We start from the raw sequence: 18,787 nt of genomic DNA on the forward strand, positions 1-18,787 counted from the left end.
GTAAAATGTACGTACAAATGGTACTGATAAGTGGTATTGGATTCAATGACCACACAATATTTGGGTATGATAAGAATGTGGTATTAAACATCGCTAAAAATAAACAAACAAGAAAAGCCATGAATGAAACTTGGAAAGTGAATAAACCTTTTAAAAATGTGAATTGAATTTAATTAAATTACATTGGCTTAATTGTCATTGATAACAACGTAATGGACACTGTTTGCAATGGCACTCCAGGATAAACATGTATTAGGGAGTCAGAATATATATAGGTAAACATATTTGCAAGATAGTGTTACCGATGTATGCTTCATTTATTTTTTTTAGAATCCACTTTTTTACCTTCTTGAATTTGTATTCTTCTCAAACAGCACATGTTTCTCTCCAGGCAGAGAGTGCCGGGTTGAAAGGATGCTGCCACTGCATAATGGTCCTCAGACGTTTGTTTCCTTGGTAACGTGGGGAGGGCATGTGTGGAGAGGGATGTATAAAAACACACACAGCCCTTCTCTGGTCTTAGTCTTGAATGAACACTCTTGCTGTCCGGAGAACGCGTACCCTCTCTTAGTCGGCGATCCGTTTTTTTGTAAGAACTCATTTACCAGAATGATGCGGCCAAAAGATCTGCGGCAGGGGTCTGGGACCAAGACTTTCCTGGATGCCATGCACGGGGGCAAAGTTCACCTGGCGCGCTTTATTCTGGACGCCCTGGACGGACGCATCATCAACTCCAAAACGGAAAACAGCCGCACCCCGCTCATCTACGCCGTTTGCTTGCAGGAAAACGGGACCCGGTCAAAGTTCGCCAGGCTCCTGCTGGAGAAGGGGGCTGATGTCAACTGCCAGGATGAAGAGGGTCGCACGGCTTTGAGTCACGCATGCGAGTCGGGTCACCTGGACGTGGTCAAAATCCTGGTCCAGTTCAATGCTGACCCGGATGTGTCTGACGTGTGGGGCAACAGTGCTTTGATGTACGCTGCCTTTTCCGGGCATAGCCAGGTGATTGAGTTTCTTGTCCGGGCTTTCAAGAGACTAGGGTTAAGGCTGGACAGGCTAAATAACGCCGGGCACACTGCTGTCGAGGTGGCCGAGTTCTTCGGTCACAAACACTGTGTCCAGATACTGAGTTTTCAGTACAGGCGGAACGTAGGCGCCGATGAGTTGCTGGGAAACGTCGGAGATGGAGAGCTGCCCAACAGACTACCCGAGCACATCTTGGAAAAGTTCAGCAAAGAGGACCAACTACCAGGGCTCGTTCAAAAACAAAGTAAGGTTGAAGACGGTAACAGACCGTGGGCTCGTTTTACCTGTCCTCGTTACCAGAACCACAAGTGGTCCCTCCCGCCTCAGAACGAAAACAACGTGGACGGGAGTGTCTTTTTAAGTGCCAAACAAACCCAAAACTGCCAGATTCAAAATCTATGTTTGACATCTGATCAGAAACCCAAAGACCAAAAAGAGCAACTGCAAAGGTTTCCTCACTGCGGCAAAGCAAACTCTTTTAATCTGGAGCTTTTGAGCACGAGGAAGCAATCCTACCAGGGAGACGTTCACGACTCCAGACTGTCTGCCAGCAAATTCAAAAGAGCTTCGCTTCAGGACGACCGATGTCTCCTGGACAAGATGGAAAGTCTTGAGATGGAGGCAGCTCCAAAAGCACCTTCAGGACTTAAGACTCAGATGGCACGAACGCCCGAGCGGGACTCTAAAACCAATGATGCGCAGAAGAGGGCAAGTTTCTCCCATGGTGGCCGTCACCACAAAATCATGTTTGGAGAAGCGTCGAAAACGGCGGGGCGCGGCCCAGGGTTCATGGGCCTTGGCACCAGACTACTTCGCCGGTTCACCGCTCCAGAGTTCATGAGGATGGTCATAGACTGCTCGTCGGGCTCGTCCAACGGTAGGGGACGGATGGCCCGTTCCGAGACCTTCCCCCTGTCCCACACGCACCAGCAAGTCAACAGTCAACAAAGCGTAGACAGTATCAGCGCTGTCAAATGCGAGTTTGAAAGCTCGTCCTCTCATTCCGCCTTTGATTAGTAAAATCAAACACTTTGACATTTGCAATCCAGCGTGTTTTTACTGTTCCTAAAGGAAACCTTTTTAAAACGAAAAGAAAGATTACCCGATTAGTTACACCTGCAAAGTCTAACAAAAGTCAAGAAATGACTGTTTTTGTGTTTTGCAGTCAAAAATTATGTTCACTTTTATTGAGGGATTTTTTTTTTTGCTTTTGTATTTATGTGTACTGTAAATCATGGGTGTCAAATGGACAGAGGTCCGATTTAAATGTTTGACTACTCGCTGAGAACCAAACTAATCAAATGTTTGAAATGAAAAAGCTACGAATGCTACTGAAGATTTTAATGTTGTGCTAGTCGCAGCTAGTGACCCTTAAAGCAATGATAGACATCACTAAAACTAACAGCAAACTGATAAATAAATGTAAAATATAAAGACAGCCCAAAATCAAAGAAAAAAAACGCTTTAAATAAGAAAATAAATTATTTCTTTGCAGTGCATTTATTTTCTGTTTTTCAATGTTTTAATTGAGCACCTTTTACTAAAGCTGAATATGTTCTCACTGCTGAAAGTACTTATTTTTGTGATGTGGTTTGCCCCATTCATCATCAATTTATTATTTTTTTTTAATTGTAAAGATTTATGCTGGACGCTGCATTAGCGATGCTATTATTCAGACTTATTCAGTAGCCTATGGTTTATATTTTAGCAAAAGAGGGCTAAATTGACTTCTAAGGGAAATTAATGGCTATTTTCTTTCATCCACTCAACTGAAAATGTTGAATAAATAATTTGATTGAAATACAATCAAATAAAGTGCAAAGGTCTAATAGCCAAAGAAAACGTTCTTCAAGTAAAAGTAAGGTACAGTAAATAAAGTACAAAATAAAAATCAAAAAACCATTTCTGGAGTATTATTAAAAAATATCACAAGATCATCTCAGGGGCCTTTGAAAACTCTACTGTGGGCTACATTCAGCCTGTGGGCCTTAACTTTGACACATGTAATGTAAATAGTTCAGGCTAAAGTTTGTTGGAGGTAGATATTGTACAAAGTGCAGCTACATGTTTAAAACAATTATTACCACTAATACAACGTAAAGGTATGTATATATATATATATTTTCTTTTAGTAGTTAGACTTTTCACTTAAAGGGAATAAATAAATCATTTCTTTACAGTAATACATAATATTCATCCTTGCTTGCCTAAACACAATATTTGCGCTAATATAAAGTTGGTGGTATATGAATTAAGTTGAAAGATACAACTCAGGGGTTGCTATTTTTGCAATTGTGGTCGACTAAAAATGACAACAGCCAATCACGGCTCACCTGATTTTTATAGCTGAATCGTGATTGGTCATTGTCTGAGGCTTGAGCCAATTTTAAGCCACCAGGCAAAAACACAAAAAAAAATTATCACTGTTGACAGTAAAGAGACATTGTGTAATATTTGACCAAGAGATGTCGCTGTATTGTGTAGTACAACTAAAAACAAATGCTCCGAACTACAGAGACTCATAATGACCAAATATCACGATGATTCTTCTCATTTTTAAGCCTAGCCTTTTACATGTTTTTTGGTATTTAGGGGTACCTGTAGTAACAAGATGAGGGTAAATTATATCTACTGGGAGACTCATGTTGTGCAAAATAAATACAATTTTCTTGACGTACGAGTATTCTAAGAAATGCACGTTTTTATGATAGTTAATGTACTCCTGCTAATTATTCAAATCAAAATAGTTTTCTTTGTATGGAATGGAGTTTTTTTTACCACTACGAGGCGCTAATGTCCCTTTAATGTTTAAATAATCCCAACCTACAATATTTAAGGTGAACATTTTTTGAAATAAAAACTAACCTTACACATTTGGGAAAAAACAAAACATTGGACAGTGTCTATGAGGAATAGACTGATCCTTTACTTCAAACTCAAACACAAATCACGCTTTTATGTTTTTGCTTCAGATCAATTTTATCATTATTATTATTTTTAATAAATAAATGGTTGTTTTGTTTTTTTTCGCGAGGAGGCGCTACATCATACACAATGTCTCCTCAACGTTGCACAACTTACATTCTACATTACAGTTTTGATCAAAATATCGGGTTTACACTCTCGGGGATGCATTTTATATATTATTTATTTTTAAAAAGCGCTTTTGTTCGGAATAAAATAGTCTTTAACTAGCAGGACCGATGAAAAACAGAGAATATGGATCGGGAATGTAAACATGATCCAGTTTTACAAAAATTAACTTTTCCACAAGGCTCTGCAAACACTTGAACATATTACATTTTATACTCACCCCTCTCCCCCCGTTTGAAGAATGTCAACTATTTTGATTTGTTTGTACTGTAAAATAAAAGTATTTGATATAGCTTCTGCATTTATAAGAACAAGATTATTTTTTTCTTTTGATTTGTATTTAGTGACCGTGTGCTGTGTGATTCAAGCTGAATAAAAATCAGCCCCTTTCAACTGCCTCGTCATGCTCTGTGTGCAACTGTGCGTGGTCGGGCGATGGATGAATCACTGGTATTTCATACGCGTCATTTATTTGGTTTTGTTCAAAACAAAGACCGAGCGTGTTTGTCTTTTTCATCAATGAGCCAGAGTGAGTGAAGAGCCGGTGTACAAAGTGTTTCTCAGCAGGCGAGCGAAAACCGGGCGTGTGCTTCAACTAGAAAAATATCTAACATCTGGAGAGAAGGACAGTTGAATTTTAACCCTCACCCTAAATCAATGAGAGGCACTTTGAGAAATAAATCATACTTGCTCTCAGATACTCTCATAGATGCACAACTATACTCTTATACAGAAACAGCCATACCCATGCACAAACACTACTATACGCTCTCATGCATACTGCCATACTCATACACACTACTTTACTCTCTCACACGTACTACTATACTCTCATACACACAACTATACTCTCTCACCCATACTACTTTACTCTCATACACTTACTCTCTTTCACGTACTGTCATACACACACTTCCATGCTGTCACACTACTATAGACTATTATAGACTACTATACTCCCTCATATATACCACTATATTCTTTCAAACATTCTACTATACTCTGAGCAACTGCAATTTGACGTCGAACTGTACAACACATACACACTGATTGTGTGCATCACCATGGTTAACAAAAGTACCCAATGTAAAACAACACTGTGAAGTAAGGTGACCATAACACAATAAGTATTAAAAAAATAGTAGTGTGTGTGTGGTTGGAGTCAGTGTTCCCTCTAAGCTGCGCGCGTGCGCAATTGCGCACTGCTCGCACATTCTCAGCGCACAAGAAAATCTAGCCGGCGCACAAAAATGAGGGCTCAAAATTACTTATTAAGAAGCGACTTACGTCAAAGTTACAGTGCATGAAGGTAAAAATACACGGGTTCCCCTGACGTTGTGTCCTAAATGCAGTATTTTGAAGTCGAACGAAGTTGAGTAAAGTTAGTAGAGTATGTCGAGAACCGGCTTCTTCGGCTCGGCTCACTAAAGGGAACCGGCTCTTTCGGGTCCTAAACGGCTCTTCAGGTTGTTTTTGCTTCTTTGATCCCAGCATTACCAAATATTAAGTAAAATTATGCACAAAATGACTTAAAGGAAGAGGGGAATAGAACAAAAAAGAAAAAAAAATACCAAAATGAAAAAGTAGTGAAAAGCTGAGAAAAAAAGAAACAAAAAGAGAAAAAAAGCCAGAAAAAAAGAAAAGAAAGAAATGTAGGAAAAAAGTAAATAGAGAACAAAAAGAAAAAAGTAACAGCTCAGAAAAAATAAACACAATGTAATTATTTTTAAAGGAATTTTTTTTAAAAGTGGAAAAAAAACACAGAAAAAAAGAATAAAAAGTTTGTGTTGCATTCAAATAATTTCCAATTATATCAAGTGAATCTTGTTGCCAACATTGTACTTCCACTAAAAAATGTGATTAAGTACAGTTCTGTATCTTACAACCGACTAAATAAGCCCCCAAAAATGTTAATATTATGTGACAAAATATATCAGGAAAAAAAAAGAAATGGATATCTTGTGAAAGAATTGTAAGAACAAACGACGTTTGTAGGCCGTACAACCTTTGCAATAGTACATGAGTCAATTCATTCAAAAGAGAAAAATTATTTTGCATTGCCGGAACCTCAGCAAAATGTAACTTGATGTCAAGTTTTGGACATGTTTGATAATTAATTATCTTGCCACACTTGGGATTATGGTGGCTCACTGTTGTTTCAAGCGTTGCTCACCGACTTTGTGTGAACGCTCAGACCCGCGGAAAATTAGAGGGAACATTGGTTGGAGTATAGTAGTACGTGCGTGAAAGCATACTAATGTGTGTATGAGAGAATAGTATTTAGTGTTTGAAAGTGTAATAGTGTGTGTTGTAGTGTGTGTGTGGAGAAGGATAGAAATATGTGTGTGAGAGTATAGTTGTTAGCGTGAGAGAGTATGCTAGTGTGTGTCTGTGGGTAATAGTATGCGTGAGAGAGTGTATTCAAGTGTATTAGAGAGTATAGTAGTATTTGTGAATGAGTATGACTGTGTCTGTATGAGAGTATAGTTGTGCACGTGTTATTGTATGATGTTATATGTCAAAGCAAGTATGATTTACTTCTCAAACGGCCTTTCGTATACATGTGTTCGGATACAAATCACACCCGTACATCCATGTGCTCGCAAACACATGCACAAATATACACAAATACTTACAGTATACACTCACGTTTCTGTAAAGTAAAAAGAAATACTTTAATATAGATTTCTGTGGTCACCAGAACCAATGCACATATATCTGCTTATTAGTTATTTGTAACTTCAAGTAGTACAAACAACCCACAAAACACCTGTTGGGAAAAAAGTGGAGGATTTCCAGTGAGCCCACAATAGCAGCATGGCTTTCATCTATGCACTTGTTATGCTAATGAGAGAGGAGGCGAGGTAATGTCCTGTAGTGGTGCAAATTCAAGTGTTCACTTGGGGCCAGGTGCATCTCCGTTCCCACATGCAAAAAGTCAGACTGTCACGGGCTGGCTGTGCAGAGGTAATCCAGTTGAAAATGAATTGCGCTCCTACTAAAACAAAGAGGATGCCCTCTATAAAAATATACATTGATGAATATTGAAATTGATGATATTGATCTTTTGTAGTCTACTCCAAAAACAGTTGGATCAAAAAAAAAGAGAGTTCAATTACCATTGGATTAATAAAATAAGTAAATTAAATAAGTAAATCAGCAGGCGTTATGAATAAAACATGTCCAAAAATTGTGAAATTTTTCATATGACGTCCCTCCAAAGATATACTAAGATTTGTTTAGGCTGGGCAAAGCTTTTGAGTCTCAAGCCACATTGGGTTGAAAACATTTGCATGAAAACACAGGAGGAAGAAGAAAGGATGATTTTGGCCGACTCCGCCCCCTGCTTCTCATTGTCCAATGGAGCCGGAGAGGGTGTGCGTGGAGGATTTGCTTATGTTTGCCTGCGTGAATCCTCCACAAAGAAAAGGAAACAGAATAAATCACGAGTGGATAGTTAAATTAAAAAGTCAGCGAGGGAGAAAACCTGCCCAGCCCGAACCCAAACTAATGATTGACATTTTGGGCCCAACCCAAATTTCAGGATTGAACCTAGCCTTAGATATTGTTACCTGGAATAGAATAAACCATTTTAAACAGCAAACATTTACCAGTTTTTTGTTGAAAGGAAACTAAAATGGAAAAAAGGGGGGAGTATAGTAGTACGACAACATAAAAATTGAGTGATTTTGTTTAAAATAATCAATCCCGAACCAAAATTAGGTCATTCTTCCAAACAAATCTAATAACTTGATTGCTTGTGAAAACAACCACCAAAATGGGATGTCCTGTGTAAAAAATGTTTTTTAAAACAAAGAAAAATGAATTAGGTTGTTATATTTAAAACCTGGAAAATGAGGTTGTATATTATTTAGTATTGTGTACAAATGACCCAAGTACATCATTCAATTTTGACCCTTTCAGGGTTATTTTTGACCCAGGTTTTTTACTACATTTCTCTTTTTAGCGTGTTGAATCCCACAAAAAAGAAATCAGTGTTGTGACCAAGTCAAGAAAAGAGTGATCGCATGCTCCCTTGACCTCACTCCTAAAGTGCATCTTTCTCTCGGGCGTAAAAGTCTGCGTGACGCCTCGCTACTTTCCTCGCTTTTGTTGCTCACAAGTGTTTTTTTGCTGTTTCTGTCCACACCGCTTCGAGTGCGTGAGTTTAAAGAGAGGTTTAAAACCGGGGTCCGGATTCTCTGGGGCCGGGTCAGCAGCGGGACATGCGCTTGCGGTATTGCTCCACCAGGGGGACCAGGCACTGAGGTGAGCCGCTCTGCAGCAGGAAAGGGTGCTCCAGCAGGTCAGTGGCGCTGGCCCGCTCCACCGGGTCCCGAGTCAGCATACGGTCCAGGAAGTCCTTGAGAACTGGGGATATCTGGATCAGGACGGGGACATATAATTGACACGTACACTTTAAAAGTATGGAGTTTTTTTTGGCAGGTTTCAGAATTTCTTTGAAATCATTATTTCAATCAACGGTCTTTAAGCACCGGGCCGTGCATCATTTAGTAGCAGGGCGAACAGAAAGAAAAACTAACTCCATTATTTTGGGCTTAGTATTGTTTTATTCACACTCACTGAACGTTCTTTAAAAAAAGATTGTGATCTTGTTCAGCAAAGGTTCAGAAACCCTGGATGACTGAATCAGGTATATCGCCAAATCAGAATCCTTGGTATGACTATGACCCTCTGCTACAAGGCAACAGAATTGCCTTACTCTGGATCTGCAGACATTCAGCACAGTAATACCTTACATACTAATTGTATAAATAATATTTATTATATCATTTGGATTTGGAAAAAGAAACCCTGTTATTGTAAAGGTAAATGAGAGAGAACTTTAACACTGAAATTATAAAGCAATTTAGTTTTATTTTTTTTCCATATAACGTCTAAAATTACAAAATTTTGTGCAAGCTTGGGGAATAATGGAATACATGGAACGGCAAAAATGATGTTGGCAAGCTGTTTGGATTTATTTTCATTTTGTTTCTGTCGCATTTTATGTTAGTTTTGCCGGAGATCAAAGAGATCAAAGCCAGAAGAGAAAGCTTACCACGTGTTATGAATCATAATTTTATTCATATTTAGTTTCTTTTGTCTTTTATTTGCATATTTGGTATTGGAGTAATCCAAAAGTAATTGAAAGTAATCAAGTTAAAGTAACCCTACCCAACCCTGGTCCTCGCGCACCTTTACCCATTTTCAACTGCGCCGTTTTTTGTCCTGCTTCGAGTTATTTACAGCATGTGCTTTCGGATCTTGTGATTCAAGAAGGCGATTACAATGGCGTGCATGTATTCAATACTCCGCCAAAAGAAAACGTGATGGAAGACTGCGTTGCCTAAAATGTGAGCTCTACATTTATGGACTGGTGCAGAGACTTTGAGCCATATTGCAGAGATTGTGCCGACTGTGTGGTATGGTGCAGAGACTTGGAGCCTGAACGTAGTTTTGAGAAGGAAATTAAATATTTTTGAGATTAAGTGTTTAAGGAGTATGTTAGGAGTGACAAGATTGGATAGATTGAGAAATGAAATTGTGAGAGACAGAACTAGAGTAGTAGTGGAACTGAGCAAGCGTGTGGATAAGAGAGTACTCGGTTGGTTTGGACACATGGAGAGGATGGCTGAAGAGCGAATGTTGGAGAGGATCTACAGGGCAGAAGTAAATGGAAGGAGACAAAGAGGAAGGCCGCGATTGACGTGGATGATGGTGTTATGAGTGCACTGCAGGAAAAAGGTCTAAACATAGGGGAGGCTAGAGCTCTTGTTGGTGATAGGAATGAGTGGAGAGGTGTTGTAAAAGGATAGTGGGATGTTTAGACGTGTTCTAAGGGATGGGCAGGGCACCTGTATGATGCGGCAGGTGTAAACCAGTGAAAGCTGTCGGGCCCTGCTGTTGAACAAAAAGTGTATTGTGTCACCCTAAACCAAGTGACACGGACGCTTTTTTGTGTCCCGTTTGATCTGGAGGGACGAAAGCATTCAGAACTTGGGTGCCGAAGTGCTTAACTTGTTTGGGTGTTTGGGCATTTGGTTTGGCCATGGTCCAAAAATGTTTGTGTCTGTTTTTTGCTACTTTTTCCCTTTTTTAAATTAATTTGTTTTTGTATGTGTTTGTCTTGCTGTCGGTCACGTCACCCCTTTCGATGGATATGACCAGGGTAGATGGATAGATATAGATATATTGGACAGATAGATATTTCTAGACAACAGCGTCAGGGCAACTATGTGGAGAATAGTGCCAGATTGCAACCCAAATAGGTTTTTTGTGCTCTTGTCATTGGTGGTTGCAACAATGAAGGACTAAATTGCATTCGCTCGTCATTGTTCCTTCAGGATTAAAAGGAAACTTCAGCGATCTGACATCGAAGCTGTGACGACACGGAAAGATAGTGTAGAGGTTTTGATAGATATCTTCCACTGCTGTTTGATTCGGATGTATAAATTGAGGACTTGGTTTGTGGATGAAAACGTTGAAATATTGTATGTTGTAAATATCAAATAAAATAATGTCAAACTTCCCGATTTGGTCATATCATGTATTATACGTATAATGTTGGCTGAAACATGGACTGATTTCTCTTGAAGGGTGTCACAAATGTTTCCAGACTTCTCTGCGGTTCTTTGTGTTTAGAGCGCATGTGTTGTGGAAAAAAACGGCTTCCCGATTTCCTCTGTGCCGCCCCGATAAAAAGAAAAAAGTATAAGTCAGATTGTTCAAAGTGTAGCAAAAAAGTATCAGCTTGTAGAACTTACAATAATTTATTTGTGTTTTAATAAAATCTCGTCACAATCATCGATGCATATAATACCTGGCTGACATTCCGCACAGTCGGCGCCGGCTCATCTCTAAGTCGCTTCATAGCCGCCACGGGGGTCTCACTGAAGTACGGTGGCTCCCCATCCACCATCTCCACCACCATCACGCCCATGGACCACACATCCACCTAGCGCAACATAAAAACTGTAACACCGGCCCTTACAGAGAAATATTAGACCCGAGTGTTTCAGCCCGTCACCTCCGTGCCATACGGCGATTTGGAAATGACTTCCGGAGCCATCCAATAAGGAGTCCCCACCAGAGACTTCCTCTTAGGGATGTCCTTACTGATCTGAGCGCAGAAGCCAAAGTCAGATAGTTTAACCTGAAAGTGGAAAATGGAGACACTAAGAAACTAAATCATAGAGTAGAGTAGAGTAGAGTAGAGAAGAGAAGAGAAGAGAAGAGAAGAGAAGAGAAGAGAAGAGAAGAGAAGAGAAGAGAAGAGAAGAGAAGAGAAGAGAAGAGAAAAGCGGAGAAGAGCGGAGAAAAGAGAAGACGTACTCTTCCGTCCAATGTGAGGAGGATTGAGTCACTCTTGATGTCCCTGTGAATGACTCCTTGCGAGTGGAGGTAAGCCAGGGCTTGCAGTACAGCTTCACACACGGTTGCAATCTGCTCTTCGCCCAATCTGCAGTGTGCAGAAAGGACATAGAGACAGTAAAAAAAAGAGAGGGTGAGAGATTCATGCATTAGCATTTTATCATTTGGCAGACACACAGCAACATCAAATTAACAGCTCTAAAAGTTGAAAAAGATGAATCACCACGCGTAAAAGAAAGGGCAGTAGGTTTATTTAACACCCAAAAAGATAAACACTTAAAAAAGCAGCACAGCAGTTTTTTATACTACAGACTGTCTAATGCATGCATATTAATCTCCTATAGTAATGAGGCAATGAGAGCCTTAATATATAAATATATATGTTTGACACAATCCATATCCTTTTCATTAATATCAACATTGTATGCAAAAGGATTAAACATGACATGCCAGGGCAATACATGTAGTAATGCCTTTAAAGAGAAAAACGATAGAAGACTGAGGATAAATGGGAAAAATATTCACAAAGTTGTACTTAGACACTGGCCTAAGTTATAGTAAGTGCAATAAAAGAATAGTGCATTATAACAGTAGTGAAATGAAGTAGTGCAATATCATTCAGCAGCAACAAAAACATTAAGTGGCAACAATTCCCAAGGTATACATTTTCATGGTTTTGTTTCGAGTGATGATGGCCCTGGGAAGGAAACTGAACAGGCTTAGAGACAGTTTCAAACCCGAGGCCATCACCCCCGTAAACAAGGACACAAGACCGCGAAAAAATATATCTCTTGCAGGTTATGTGAAAAAAAAGAAGATAACTGTATTGCACATCATTTTACCCGAGCTTAAATGTCTACGGGTCTAAATATAAAACAAAAGTGCTTTGACCAAAACAACATTGCCCATAATGCCTATAGAAGTGTACCTGCGAAGTGACGGGTCAGCATCACTTCACAGCAGTTTTAATGCAAAGGTATTGTGTGTAAAATCAATTTTACATTAATCAGAAGTTACATTTAATTTACATATCATTCAATTACATGTAGTGATTAGCTGTTGTGGCCCCTGCTGTTTTGTATAAAAAAAAAAAGGTTTTATTTGGGAATTTTCATCCCGCTAAATGTTATTGCACTACTTTTCGCTGCACTACTGTTGTGATGAACTGTTTTTCATTGCGCGGTTATTAAAAAAGAAAATTGCACTTGCAACTTTGGCCAGTCTCCAAGGAAATAGTTTTACCTATTTACATTCCTTTATCTCATTTTCCCCTTTGATATATTTATTACCTGTGTATCTTGCCATGTCTAATATTGTTGCAAACAAAGGTCACTACGTTGTTAAAAATGAATATACTCTCAAAGCGCTTTACAATGTGCTACAAACTTATTCATTCACACACACTCATACACCAATAGCGGCGTCGCCCATGCAAGGCTCCTTTCTACATGCTTATCGGGACGATGGTAAATAAAATAAAGAACTACTAATAAAAACATGTTTTCGGGTGCAAATTTTGTCCCCATTGCCCCTTTATATGAAATAATACTACAGAAATACTACAAAATACTACAAAAAAAATTTAAATAAGTGTTTCAAAACAGGAACCTAATACTGTACATTATTTTGCTTTTACCTCATGCGTGGTCCCTTCTCAACGTTTCTTCATTTTCCTCATGTTGAGGTTTTTGAGTTTTTTCTTGCCCTCATGAAGGTTTTAGATCAGGGGATGGTGTCATAATAGTCTTTAGTTTGCAATAGTCTGTGGAGCCCTTTGAGACTCCTTGTGATTAAGGGCTATACAAAAAATACTATAGAAATGCAAACATACTACTACAGTAATTTTACAAGAGAAATACTACAAAATTACAACTACAGCAATATTACAAAATCACTAAAGAAACTCAACAAAAATACTTTTAAGTAAATACTACATAATATTACAGAAATGCTACAATTAAAAAAGATTTCTCAAGGAATACTACTATACACTATGGAAATACTACAAAAATCCGACTGAAGATACCTATGGAAAAACAGATTCTATTCTATTCTATTCTATTCTATTCTATTCTATTCTATTCTATTCTATTCTATTCTATTCTATTCTATTCTATTCTATTCTATTCTATTCTATTATATTCTGTACAAGGAGACTTGAATGACGCCTAAGTGTTTTTGTGCAGCCAAAAGCAAAGTGAAGCCACACTGCTCTCTAGCGGTCAAATTATGTAACAAGCCTTAGAAAGAAATAATCGTTGATAAGAGGATAATATCCAACCTGGTTTCAGATACAATGTTGGTGAGGGCGCCACCCTGTAGATACTCCATAATCACCCACAGTTCTTCTTCCACGAGAGCAGATTTGTACATCTCTACCACGTTTCTGTGCTGATAGTCCCGCATAATCACCACCTATGGAGCACATTGAATAACTAAATGATAAACTCAGCCACATTCAGTAATTTTGATAGATGGGCGAGGGCAACATTTATTTATGAATCTATTCTTTAATCTCTAATCTACCAAGCACGTGAAAATGTGTTTTTCATGTTGTTATTGTTATTGCTTTTAACAAAATGGAAAAAAACCACGATTTGATCCAACCTGTACTGTCCCAAATGTCACAAATATTTTTCTGGGTTATTCTAAACAATATTTAAGGTTATTTCGTACAAGTAGCAATAACTTTTTGTCAAATTAATTTGACAAAAAGTCCAAATTCGGAGGCTTGATTTATCTTTTTGACAAAACAGCCCAATTTTCTGTCTTTAAAACAGAATGTCCTAATGAATGCATGGTTTATAGTCAGGCGTGGGTTATAGTTTGGAAATTACAATATATGCAGAAAAAAACGGTTTGCAGGAGGCAAGTGGCCACGGGGCAAAGTTCGGAAACCCAAATAGTAGTGTTTTCTAACAAAAATAATACAGCTCTCTGAGCTCAGGGGTCACAGATAAATCAGTAGAAAAAACTATTTCCGGACCAAAAGGCGGTCCTAAAAACTCCAAATTGGTCAGAAATTTTATAGTGTCCCTTATATACTGTAAAATGCGCTGGATAAGATAAGAAACACACACATGATTTATATGTAGGCATTACTTTAGATATTTATGGCACAATACAGTAAAACATCACCATAATTGCAAAAGTATCGTAGGTAATGGTGGATGCGAGAGTGTCGACACATAACTATTAGCCCTACAGATGGCATTCGAAAAAACATTAGATTTTATCTCATCATCACACTATTTTTAATATTAGAGAAAACAGAAATTTTGTCCCGAATGACTTAAATAAACATCAAAATCTGATTCATCCTCAATAAAACCAAAGAGTTGTTTCCCTTCTTGTGCTTATTTGCATTTGTTTCAATCTGTACAAACAACACGTGAAAAGGCGTTAGATTTTAACTCATCATCACTGTATTTTTAGTAACGATACCAATTTGTCAATGTCATTTTTGGGCTGGGCCGCGAGAATATTGTCAGTTCTTAAACTGGTCCAGGCTACCTTAAAGGTTGGGGACCACTGAAATACTGTATTGCATCACAGTTTTGCAAAGTATTTCAGAAGTGCACGGGATTCTGATTTAAAAGAGGAGAAATGCATTGTGGGAAGTAATTTGGTCATCCTGAAATATAGATATACATATATATCCCCCCATCCATTATCTGTACCGCTTATCTTCAGTAGGGTCACGGGGGTGCTGGAGCCCATCCCAGCTATCTTCGGGCAGTGGGCAGGCGACACCCTGAACTGGTTGCCAGGCAGTCGCGGGCCACACAGAAACAGACTCACTCGCTCATTCCTGACATGCATATGGAAATGTATATCATCTATACAACATCCATACTGATTTCATTCACTTTCTGTTTTCGTGACTAAAAATAGTGTGATAATGAGATAAGATCTAATACCGATTCACGTTCACAATTTGGGTTCAATTCCCGTTGCATCAAATGTTGTGAAAATTGTGAACACCAATCCATGTCCCTAGTGGCCTGGTGGGTAGGATTCAGTGCTCTTACCATTGCTATCCAATTTGATTCAGGTTGATACCATTAATATGCAATCGTGGTCAGTGCTGAAATGTATGGACTGATAAATAATTGTTCAAATGTGATGACACAATTCCAATTTTGTCCGCATACCAGATGCACTGGAGTAAAAGGCGTTTAGATTTCTGGCCAAATTGGAGTTCTTGGGTGTTATTATAGTCCGTAAAATTTGGAAAGTTAATTTCAAAGTACGTAATTAGCAATATCGTTTTCTTAGTAAAGTAATGGGTCTGCTCCATCAGGGATACCTCATTGAAGAGCAACTCCCTCCTTTGCTGCCTGCGCAGGTCCATCATCTTGACAGCCACTTGCCGCCCACTGTGCTTCTCTGTGGCGATGCACACAACTCCGGTGGAACCCTCGCCAATCTTCACAAAGTTCTCCAGGTAAGACCTGGGATCACCTTTATCCACTACCATCTGCAGGGCGGCCTTAAACTGTTCGTGGGTGACCTTGGGCGGGTCCGGGGGCGGCCGGGGCGAAGGGTGCGGTGGCCGGAAGGCAGGCGAACAGGTTCCGGGGGGACTCGTGGCTAGCGAGCCTGTGGGTGAGGGGCGAGGTTGGGACGGGCTGTCCTGCAGCGGGTGCGGTGCATTAGGGCACCCGGAGTGCCGGATGAAAGGTTCGGGTCCACTGGGCCTGAGACCGATGTTGGGGGACAGTCCTAAGGTGTAGCTGGCTGAAGATCGCACAGTCCTCTGAGGTCTGACGCCGCTCACGAGGGGACTGCTCGTGCCGGTGGGTAGGAAGCCGGAGTGGTACCTTGCTGCCGAGTCGGTCTGCGGGGGAGAAGAGGCAAACAAGAATCAGGTCCTGCATCACTCTGCATCGATATGACCCCGTTTGAACTGGATTCTCAATTAAAGCAGAGCGCTTGCCAAGCATATAATCCGCCATTATTGACTCGCCTTTCATGGCCAAATGCATTGGCATTCAATTGTAAACAAATTAAACGAAAATTACACACATAGCGAAGTTTTTTTGCTTTTTTTCTTCTTCTTCTTCTTCTTCTATTATTATTAGTAGTAGTATTAGTAGTAGTAGTAGCATTGTTATTATTAACATTGTTATTGATATTATTGTTATTTTTATTACAAATCAGCAAAGACAACAAAAAACGTCAATTTTGAGTGTCAAGTGGACTTTTTTTTTTTTTGCATTTTGGTAATAGCTAGGACAGTTTGAAGCAGGGCTCTCCAACATAGCCCCCTAAGACCCACTGAGTAGTTTGCAAACTAGTTCTCATTTTCTAGGCAATTTGATTTTTAACCGTCATGAGAAATCATTGACTTAATGAGTGTCTATAAAAAACAATGTTTTAATGGTGACTGTGCCTGTTTTAACCCTACTTCTAATGAATGCAACCTGGTAATAACATGATAGTAACATTGTAACAACATTGTAATAACAAAAGTTTTGAATTGCATTTTAAACTGGCAGCCCTTACATTAATGAGTAAGAAAAAACCTCCCTCCGGTTCAAAAAGGTTGGCGACCCGTTGTTTAAACAGACACGCCAGGTGTCGCTGTATTGCATATTGCAACCGGAAACATGAGCTACAGAACGCAAGGATGACTATAAACTATGGAGACTCGAAGGGACCAAACTGCACAATTTTTAGTCTCATCTTTTTGTTCACCCTTCACAAGGTTATTGTTTTTGGGGGGTATCCTTAGCAGCAAGGTGGCGGACAATCAAATCAGCTCCTTCTAGGTGAAGCTCACGTATTGTAAAATAAATACAAATTCTTCCACTTGTGATTGAATACAAAAATGCACCTTTGTATGATATTTAATGTATTTTTGCTATACAATTGTTTTTTTCAATGAGTGAAGTTTTTTTTTAGCACTGCAAGGTGCTAAATAAATAAACGAAGGAATGAATAGAATTTAGAAAATTAGCTTTGTTAAAAGCATTCATTTTGAGCACTGTATTTATATTTACTAGAATTATAACATAATTTAATGGTTACTGCTAAAGAATTTTAACATAAATCCTTATGGAGTGTCTTATGTACACACTAAGATGGCGGACAATCTTGTAAGCTCCCTCTAGGTCAGACCTGGGCACTCCGGTCCTGGAGGGCCGTATGTTCTGCATGATTTTTGAGGTTTCTCTGATCCAATACAGGTGATTCCAATCACCAGTATCGTTAACGAGCACTTGCTAGCTTGCTAACGAGGTTATAATTTGTATCACCTGAGTTAAAGAAGAGCAAACTTCAAAATCTGGCAGGACGTATGGCCCTCCAGGACCAGAGTGCCCAGGTCTGCCCTAGGTTAACCTTGATGCAATAGAAACTAAGTATAAACTTCTCGGCCCGAGAGTATTTTCATGTAATACTTCATGTATTTCCGTTCATTATTTAAATCAATATTGTTATTTTTAATGAATCAAGTTTTTTTTATCACTGGAGGCGCTAAAAGTTACAAAATATCTCTTTAATGCTTTGTTTGTGTTTGTTTTTGATTTTTTTTTAAAAAGGCTTGAGAGATACCGGCAGAATACGATGACGACTACTACAAGTACTAGAACAAATTATACAGTTCTTAAAGCACGACTATAAGTACTACGTGCTTAACATGAGTACTAAGAGAAAGTAAAAAGTACTAAGAGAGTAGCAAGCAATATTCCTTTTTATTTTTCAAAATAAAATGTTATGGGAGTTGTCACTTTATATTATTTTCCATCTAATTTTCACATTATTGGGCTGGTTTAAAACTTAAAGTTTTTGCTACATCATAAATTTGAAAGACTATTTTGTTGGACTCTAACTAAACTTCTAACTGATCAACCTACTTTCCACTTTGCAAGAGTCAGCACTCCTGTTCTAAAATGTGCACATATTACAGAATAATTTGTTGAAGGTTTGGGAGAAGGATGTTGCCACTTACCTGTCAACTTGTTTTCCCCATAATTTTAAAATGTTTTGATTATTTCAAATTGTGTACAACATGTAAGATTTTTCACAGGGAAAAAAAACTATCGATCTATATACCTAAGCTATAAACCCCTCATGGGAGGTGGCTAGAGTCAAGAGCACACACACATTCACCAAATATTCATTCCCCTTCGCTCTTCCTAACCTGACACCCAACAGCACAACAAGGGGTAAATTGAAGTTCCATGCAACCCTTCATCAGCAGAGACCTGACAGATACACTGGTTTACACACTCTGCATCTTATGCGTCAATATCAGTCATTCTTAACTATCCTTCGCCATTCAGATCCA

The 18,787-nt window shown here is 39.0% G+C and overlaps 2 protein-coding genes across 2 annotated transcripts in view; one reads left to right on the top strand and one right to left on the bottom strand.

Moving 5' to 3' along the window:
- The first annotated feature begins 524 nt into the window (after positions 1 to 524).
- Positions 525 to 4,512, top strand: ankrd63 (ankyrin repeat domain 63). The gene has a single exon (XM_088353981.1). It carries the CDS (start codon positions 610 to 612, stop codon positions 2,041 to 2,043), a length of 1,434 nt encoding a protein of 477 aa, XP_088210107.1. The 5' UTR covers positions 525 to 609; the 3' UTR covers positions 2,044 to 4,512.
- Positions 4,513 to 5,257: 745 nt separating this feature from the next.
- The window catches only part of pak6 (p21 (RAC1) activated kinase 6), a 49,238-nt gene continuing 35,708 nt past the window's right edge, over positions 5,258 to 18,787 (bottom strand). The window contains exons 4-9 of the mRNA XM_088353980.1: positions 15,803 to 16,333; positions 13,775 to 13,908; positions 11,455 to 11,581; positions 11,150 to 11,275; positions 10,943 to 11,077; positions 5,258 to 8,500 (exon numbers count right to left, since the gene is read on the bottom strand). Of these exons, the coding sequence (XP_088210106.1) occupies positions 8,333 to 8,500; positions 10,943 to 11,077; positions 11,150 to 11,275; positions 11,455 to 11,581; positions 13,775 to 13,908; positions 15,803 to 16,333 (1,221 nt within the window). The 3' untranslated portion in view covers positions 5,258 to 8,332. The remainder of the gene's footprint in view (positions 8,501 to 10,942; positions 11,078 to 11,149; positions 11,276 to 11,454; positions 11,582 to 13,774; positions 13,909 to 15,802; positions 16,334 to 18,787) is intronic.

The sequence above is a fragment of the Urocampus carinirostris genome, chromosome 15 (assembly GCF_059441175.1).
Source record: "Urocampus carinirostris isolate Australia breed hairy pipefish chromosome 15, RoL_Ucar_1.0, whole genome shotgun sequence".
Classification (NCBI taxonomy): domain Eukaryota; kingdom Metazoa; phylum Chordata; class Actinopteri; order Syngnathiformes; family Syngnathidae; genus Urocampus; species Urocampus carinirostris.